General features: G+C 37.6%; 1 protein-coding gene across 3 annotated transcripts in view; it reads left to right on the plus strand.

The window, feature by feature from the left end:
• LOC107685440 (phospholipase D1-like) overlaps positions 1-8,340 on the plus strand; it is a 31,372-nt gene extending 23,032 nt beyond the window's left edge. For all 3 annotated transcript variants that reach the window (XM_016482017.1, XM_016482018.1, XM_016482019.1), the window contains 12 exons: positions 209-425; positions 1,293-1,421; positions 1,672-1,790; positions 2,256-2,369; positions 2,458-2,568; positions 2,752-2,840; positions 3,115-3,228; positions 4,701-4,750; positions 6,159-6,293; positions 6,542-6,695; positions 6,794-6,911; positions 7,001-8,340. In XM_016482017.1, the coding sequence (XP_016337503.1) occupies positions 209-425; positions 1,293-1,421; positions 1,672-1,790; positions 2,256-2,369; positions 2,458-2,568; positions 2,752-2,840; positions 3,115-3,228; positions 4,701-4,750; positions 6,159-6,293; positions 6,542-6,695; positions 6,794-6,911; positions 7,001-7,225 (1,575 nt within the window). In that variant the 3' untranslated portion in view covers positions 7,226-8,340. The remainder of the gene's footprint in view (positions 1-208; positions 426-1,292; positions 1,422-1,671; positions 1,791-2,255; positions 2,370-2,457; positions 2,569-2,751; positions 2,841-3,114; positions 3,229-4,700; positions 4,751-6,158; positions 6,294-6,541; positions 6,696-6,793; positions 6,912-7,000) is intronic.
• Positions 8,341-8,572: the final 232 nt, after the last annotated feature.

Raw genomic sequence — 8,572 nt, forward strand, 5'->3', positions numbered from 1 at the left:
TATATATATATAAGTTTTTCAACTAATATTTATATTTCAATTTATTTTAAATAAAACAAATTTTTATAGTTTTTTGTAGTTGTTAACAAAAACAACATACTAAATGTCCTGGTTTTTAGGCATTAAATATTCAAATCAATTTTTGTGATTTATGAATACACAATCAAATATAGAAAATACTTATTTGATGTCCTACTATGTGTCACAGAACACTTCTGAAGGCTCTCCTGCTATGGCCTCTCAATCAAACGGTCCCAGCACGGTGCACACTAACGGCAAAAGTTTGCCTGTTGACACAGTGGACCAGCCGAAACTAAAAGGACAGGGCAAGACAAAGAAGACCCGATTCAGCATCCGCAGGCACCTGCAGAAGCACGGGCTGGCTCCTGCAGACAGCGTGAGCAGCGGCGAGAGCTCTGAAGAAAGTGAGTATGCCTCCGTCTCTGGAGCGCTGGCGAATACAGACTAGTGGCATGTTACTGACCTAAACTCCCACATTCAGCTGTTATCACACAGCACGGCTGATTCTCTAATGCCCGCTGGCAGCGCTTTCATATGGCTGACCAGCTTATGCAATGATTTACAGTGTTTACCATAAGTGCAGAAAAACATGAATCGTTAAGGTTTTAGTTGAGGCTTTTGATAGTAAAATGTGTTGTTATAAAATACGCTTATGAATGTTTTAGTCTAAAATCTATATTCATGTTCAAATACTCTCTCTTTTTCACTCACGTTTTCCATACGACGCTTTTTAAGAGGGTTGTCTCCGTTGTAAAGATGCCCCTTTTCTTTAGGTTATTCTAACAGTATTTGCAGCCACCAAAATTTGATCCCTCTTAAATGGATTGAGCTGAGGGTGTCCATGCCCTCCTGCTTGTGCCCAAGTGGTGAGTAAGAATCAGGCTTGGGTGAGACGTTTCAGGTGCGGACTCTGTCAGAGGTTGCCCCTAATTCTGACCCTGAAAGGTTTTGTTGTAAAGAGCTATTTTATGGGTCAATAGAGCAACCTTTCAAAGCACTGTGTGGTTTGCTGTGTTTCAACATTCATCTGGAGGAGTCTGCAAAAAGGACATGACTAAGATGCAGAGTATTCAAAGCTTGCAGATTCCATGCATGTGTGTTAGTTTGGACTGACATGGCAGTAACAGTGTGAAAGCATGGATTGCTGAAAAAAGTTTGAAGCTGAAAAAAAACTTTGGGGTGTGTTTTTTGGATTGATGCATGGTTTTGGTTGCGTTTTTTTGTCTTTATTTGTTGTTGAATTTCTTTATTTTTTCTGTCACTCTTATCAGAGACTGAAGCGGCACAGGACCTGCAAGCAGATGTGATTGGCCTGATGGGAAACACGCGGTTCTGGCATGGCAAAGATTACTGTAACTTTGTTCATAAGGACTGGGTCCAGTTGGATAAACCTTTTGATGGTAAATTATTGCATTTAAAGTTTGCATTTTTAAAGATAACAGCATTTAATGGTTTTAAAATTATTTTTGTGCATATAAATATAATACAATACATAAAATGAATAAATATAAAAGCTTTATTATATATATTCATATTATTAAAATCCTACAATATTCAAATGTTACCGTTTTAGCATTTTGCCATGCTTTTAAATCCAATTTTTAAATTTAAGATTCAAATGATTTTTTCTGTATTCTGTTCTTTTTGCAGATTTTATTGACAGGCACATAACTCCCAGAATGCCTTGGCATGACATTGCCTCGGTGGTTCATGGGAAAGCAGCCAGAGATGTTGCACGGCACTTCATTCAGCGCTGGAATTTCACAAAGGTGAGAAAGCCAACATTGGCATAATTTAGTGCAGTATGTCTTCATACCGCCTCACAGTATTTCCTGGTTTTGTGTGGATAGTTGTCACATAATATGATGTAGTTTTTATCTACATCAAGATTTTATGTTAAAATGAATATGAATGTCAAAGAAAATTATAGATTTTTTTAACTGGTCAGCATTTCTTTTTACTTCTTACATCATTTGCAATGATCCTGCAGTGTGAGAAATTCATTTTAAAAGTACAAATATTCCACACAGTCTTTTTATTAATATTTTGTAAAACATGTATGCACAATAATTCAAATAAAATTAGTTTTAATAGTGTTGTATAATGTATAACGTCACGCCACAAGACATTTCAACTTCTTAAAAGTATTTCATGTCACCCCCCTGTACTGTTGACTAATATCATAAACATGGCTTTGAATATATGTTTGTATTTGCATTGCCACCTTGTTTCAGATCATGAAGCCCAAATACAGATCCCTGTCGTACCCATACCTCCTTCCTAAATCTCACACTACTGCGAATGAGATCAAGTATCAGGTCCCTGGCTGCACCCAGACTAATGTCCAGGTACAATTTTATGTAAACATCAATATTCCCATCAGATCTTCTACAGACAAATACCACATACAGCATTCATAATACTCTCTTTAATTAGGTGTTACGATCCGCCTCGGACTGGTCAGCGGGTATAAAATACCACGAGGAGTCGATTCATACGGCTTACGTCAACGCAATTGAAAACAGCGAATGTTATATTTACATAGAGGTGTGTGGCACAAAGGACATAAACTCGGTTCTCTAAATGTGTTCATATTTTCCCCATCTAATAGCCTCACTGTTGATGTATTGGTTGCTAACCACAGAGACTGTTGCTTTTATGTCTATGGAATACACAGGATGTCCTATATTAGCCTTTCGGTGGGCTAATGTGTTGCGTTTCCTCTTTCAGAACCAGTTCTTCATAAGCTGCGCAGACAACAAAGTCGTTCACAATAAAATCGGAGATGCCATTGCCAAGAGGATCATAAAAGCATATCGGTGAGCTGCGTTCAATAAGTTGTCTTTTGTTCAGTCTCCAACCTATTAAACAAATCTCTGACACACAAAGGCACACATCTTCTTTAATGAAACACTTGTAAATCAATAAGACATAGAGTCTAAAGACAAAAAGGTATTCTTTATTGGTAAAACAATAGCCAGCGATGAATAGATAGACTGTGTAAGGCCATACTTACACAAACTGTCTTTGATATTAATCTCTCTTGCTCTAAAAGTAATACGTAATGTCATGTCCTTTCTGTGTGGTTCACAGGGATGGTAAAAAGTACCGCGTGTATGTGGTCACACCACTGCTTCCTGGGTTTGAGGGGAACATCAACACTGGAGGAGGCAGTGCCATACAGGCAGTAATGCACTTCAATTACAGGTAACACTAAAAAAATAAGATCCGAGTATTGAGTAGAAAGAAATTTCCTTGGTATATATACTACTGTTTAAACTTCATTCTGTAAAGGATGCATAAAATGATCTAAAGTGACAGCAAAGAAATTTGTCACAAAAGATTTTGAACTTTATATTCATCAAAGAATCATGAAAAAAAAAGATCATGGTTTCCAAAAAAGAAAAGCAAAATTAAAGGGATAGTTCACCCAAAAATGAAAATTCTGTCATTAAATACTCACCCTCACGTCGTTCCAAACCTACAGTATAAGACCTTCCTTCATCTTCGGAACACAAATTCGGGCATCGTTCAACTTTTATGAAGCTACGAGAATACTTTGTGTGCAAAGAAAACACACAAAAAGAATGACTTTATTCAGCAATTTCTTCTCTTCCGCATCAGACTTTGACGCACATTCACGACAGTATCACACGCATGCATCACGGTACTCTCATGAATCGGAAGAGAAGAAATTGGTGAATAAAGTCATTATTTTAGTTTTCTTTGTGCACAAAAAGTATTCTCGTAGCTTTATAAAATTAAGGTTGAACTTCTGATGTCACATGGACTATTTTAACGATGTCCTTACTACGTTTCTGGGCCTTGAACGTGTCAGTTGTGTTGCTGTCTATGCAGGGTCAGAGAGCTCTCAGATTTCATCAAAAATATCTTAAGTTGTGTTCCGAAGATGAAGGAAGGTCTTATAGGTCTGGAACAACATCAGGGTGAGTAATTAATGACAGAATTCTAATTTTTGGGTGAACTATCCCTTTAAGCAGAACAACTGTTTACTACATTGCTAGTATTAAGAAGTGTTTTTCTTGAGTACCAAATCAGCAGTTAGAATGATTTCTGATGGATCGTGTGACACTGAAGACTGGAATAGTGGTTTCTGAAAATTAAGCTATGCCAACACAGTGATAAATTACGAAATATTGTAGATGTAAATTATCTGATAATTTAAAGGAATATTCTGTCTTCAGTAGTCCATCTTTTTTGCATAAAGCCGATTACCACAGAAAATACATTGTCAGTGCTAGTAAAAGTGAAATACTGAATATAATATACAGACAAGTTTAGTAAGTGACTGTATAACACCTCATGTCTAATAACATGTCTAATAGTTTTTATTTTGGGACTATACTATACTTGTGACTATAAATAGTGTTTTAATCTTCTATTCTGTAAATAATGTGTTTGACCTCCACTTTACTGTAAGTGCTTTACTGAAGCAGTTATTTTTTATTTGTGGTAATTGACCACAGAATGCTGCAAATGTGTTGATAGAGCATCGCTTGTATTGAAGACAGCACATTACTTACATCTACCTATAAAAGTTCAAATATTATTCTGCTGCATTAAAAAGTTATCATTTATCATATAAACAGGGAGTGTTTCATTGGAGGGATTTGTTTGCGAATGTTATTTCTAAATTTATTGTGGCTTTTTTAATGCAGGACAATGATTAGAGGAGACTGCTCCATTATCTCTCAGCTGAAGAAAGAAAGTGAGTACAGAGATATATAAATACCCATAAATGTTTAATCTGTGAAGGGTGTGTCTGTAATTCTTCAGAAGATCTGGGTGGCACACTAACCAGATGTTCTTCATGGGCAACATTCTGTGAAGTTTCTGTGGTTGACCCATGCAGTGCAGGCGCTCAAAGACCTATGTGGTTTTCTGTATCCACCGTTTTGAAAAATTAATGGCTTGGTTGATTTTATTTGATGGGTTTTGGTGTCAAAGGAGAGGCTCAAACAGACAAGAACAAGAAAACAAGTATTTCCTGAAGTGCTAACCTTTTACCTATAAAGCCTTTAGTCTTCCCATCCCAAAAACTACACAGTAATGGACAATAATAGATCATTACGTCTTATATTCTCAAACAAGTTTGCTGCAGTTGTAGCTTAAATAAGCGACAACTGTACTATCCCATGAAGTGACTTATTCTGATCTCACATCTCTTAATGCAGCTTTAATAATACTAGAAGCCTTCAGAACTTTAAAACACAACAGTGCCCTCTTGTGGTTCTTAATTTATAGTAAAAGAAAATCATAGTGGTTAGTTGTGAAAGACCTTGTGGAGAAGTACGCAGTGTGTGTGTGTGTGCGTGTTGTATCGTGCACCATTTACTTGCAGTCAAACACACTGCTGCAGTGTCACGATGTGGTGAAGAGCGGTCAGTCTGTACCTATTAACCCCGCCATGAGAAAGGAAGGAGTGAAGTTTCTCTGTTTGAATTATCCAGCACGTTGTTGGTGTTCTGTTGCAGCTTCACTGGATCTGAGCGTTCCCACAGTGTCCCGAATACAGATACAGATACATATCGCCGTTTTCTGAAAATGCAGGCGCTTGATTGTGGGTGTATCATTGGTCCGGTGTGGTTATAAATATAGCTAGAGCTGTGCTGTGGAACTGCACAGCGTTCTGCTCAAATCAAATAATCAGCAACGCAAAAATATACAAGAAATTTAGTTCTGTTTAAAAGAAATATTCGGAAATATGAGATTAAGCTGTATGTAAGACACTAATTTTTAAAGTGACACTGTACAACTGTAACACCAGCGGATGAAGTATCAGAGGAAGGAAACGGAAACTCTATTGAGCTCCTCGTGTGGCGTGAGTGTGAGGGGTGTCGAAATACATGCGAAAAAAGTCCAAAGATCCAAAGAGTTTTAGTTTTTGTTATTTTATTATATCAAGCTCAACTAAGTTAAACTTAAAAAAAAAAATTCCCAAAATATTTTAATGCTATACACATGAATAAGTTATATTGGTAAATGACACAATGTTTATTTTTGGCTGAACTATTTCTGTAAACGATTCCTTGTAAACATCAAATGAAACCGGAACATGAATATATAAAAACTCTAAAAGCATCATTTGCTGTCTCTCTCTCTCTGTGTGTCTGCAGTGAGTGATCAGTGGATGAATTACATCTCATTTGGCGGTCTGAGGACCCACGCTGAGCTGGAGGGAAAGCTGGTGACTGAACTGATATATGTGCACAGCAAGATGCTTATTGCCGACGACAACACCGTCATCATTGGTGAGTAAAAATAGAAATTTGCAGACAGGAAAAACACATGAGTGTGTATCATCTATAGACGTGCTAATAGAAATGATGTGGCAATCATGAAACTGCTGCTGTGGTAATTTGTGGTAATGTGAAGTAATCTGTTAACATCAGAGAATGACAGAGACGAAATGCCTCCTCCTGCCGTTAAGATGTAGTATTGTAGTCTATTATTTAAAATTTCAAGTACTTTCATCATAAATGTACATTGTATCTGCCAGGTTCTGCTAATATCAATGACCGGAGCATGCTGGGTAAGAGAGACAGTGAGGTGGCGGTCATCTTTGAGGATATCCACACTGTGAAGTCAGTGATGGACGGTCAGGAGTATCAGGCCGGACGCTTTGGATTGAGTCTGCGGCTGGAGTGTTTCAGGTTCAGGACTCATTCAAGTCTGTTTCTTGCATTTAGTATTTTTAGAAACATGCAAATAAGGTTTGAAAGATGTGTTCTACTTCCTTTAAAATCAATAGGATGATTCTTGGCGCCAACACTGACCCCAGCATTGATGTGACGGACCCTATAAGTGACCAGTTTTACAAGGAGGTGTGGATGACCACCGCTGCCCGCAATGCAACTATTTACCAGAAGGTCAGTTTAAATTTTTTTTACACAAAATATCTATCTATCTATAAGTGTCTTTTCATATAACCTGACTGAAACTTATCCATCTCCTCCAGGTGTTCCGCTGCTTGCCGTCCAGTGACGTTCGGTCAATTTTCGAGTTGGATGGCTTCCTCTCTAAGCCTGGTTTGGAGAAGGAGGAACCTGCACGTGCTCAAGAGGAGCTGAAGAAGATTCGAGGCTTCCTGGTCCAGTTCCCTCTCCAGTTCCTCAGCGAGCAGAACCTTCTGCCACCCATCGGATCAAAAGAATCCATGGTGCCCATGGACGTGTGGACATGAGAGAACCTGCCCACATCACCTGAATAAAATAAGAAACTGCAAATCTAGCAGATGTACCAGGAACGACCTAAGCTTTCTTATTATATAACAAACACTTCTGAGACAGAAAATGAGATCTGAAGGAGATTCAGCCATAAGTTGTTTACCCACCTGGACACCAGATTTGGTTTGTTTCATCCCTGTTTGAAGCTTGATTGTTTATATATTCTAACACTATGCAACTAATATTATTTTTTTATGAACTATTCTCATAAATCCTATAAAATGGTGATATGGATGCTTTTGTGGTGTCCTGATTGGATGCTGTATGTTGGTTTCTTGTTCATTATTACTGAACGGTTTTGTGCCCTGTAACCTGCATTGAATAGGTATTATTCTCTGCAATTAAGTGCCAACTATGTATGTGTAACTTTCATCTTTTCTCTATATGAAGTGCAAACATTCCTTGTGTACTATATCTCAAGGTAATTTATGGTTATGTAATAGTGGACATGGTTGGACATGTTGTTTTCCTATGGTACGAATTGCCATGTTTTGGTGGCCTTACTTGTTTACTGTGTTCTTAATGCTGGTTTTGAACTAAAACCCACCAAAGCATTTGTTTATTATGACCAAACCAAGTTGTTTTCATAAGACTAGTATTTAGACTTATCCCCATTACTTGTCCATATTGTACAGTATACTGTAAAAACATGCCTGGAGCTTTAATGACGTTTACTGTCCGTTCATGAAGCAATGAAATCATTGCTCATGACATTCCATTTAAAAGTACTGAATCAACTACAACTGCTACGGTTTAAATGAACTGTTCAGGATTTCCATGTCACTGTAAAGACTGCAGCATGTGTGTCCCGCATTCTGAATATCCAGCAAGTATCTTCTAACAGTTGTTAGCCAAGCACTCAAATGTCTGCACTGTTGACTGTGTATCTAAACTTTTACTTCAGAAACTAATTCCTGTTCTCTTTTTTTTTTTTCTTCTTTTCCTCATGTATTTTCCCCTTTTCCCCATTAATTGCATTTTTGCACAAAATATGTATTATCAAAAACACAAATGATCTGTGTTGGGATGTTTATGAAATATGTGAATTGATGTTATACAGATGATTAAACCATAATTTTCACACTATTGAGTCTGTCTGTAAGTCTGTCTGTCTATCTATCTATCTATCTATCATCAAAGTGTTGGAGTTTACTACACAAATGTTTGATTGGAACATCATGTCTGTTCTGCGGCTGTGTGTGTGTGTCTCTGGGGTGTCTGATAATGACTGAATGTGTGAACACTGTCTTACTGTCTCAGTGGTCTGTGTGGGGGTGTGTGGTGTGTACATGTGTTTCTCTGGG

This window comes from Sinocyclocheilus anshuiensis, unplaced genomic scaffold (assembly GCF_001515605.1).
Source record: "Sinocyclocheilus anshuiensis isolate Anshui unplaced genomic scaffold, SAMN03320099.WGS_v1.1 scaffold862, whole genome shotgun sequence".
Classification (NCBI taxonomy): domain Eukaryota; kingdom Metazoa; phylum Chordata; class Actinopteri; order Cypriniformes; family Cyprinidae; genus Sinocyclocheilus; species Sinocyclocheilus anshuiensis.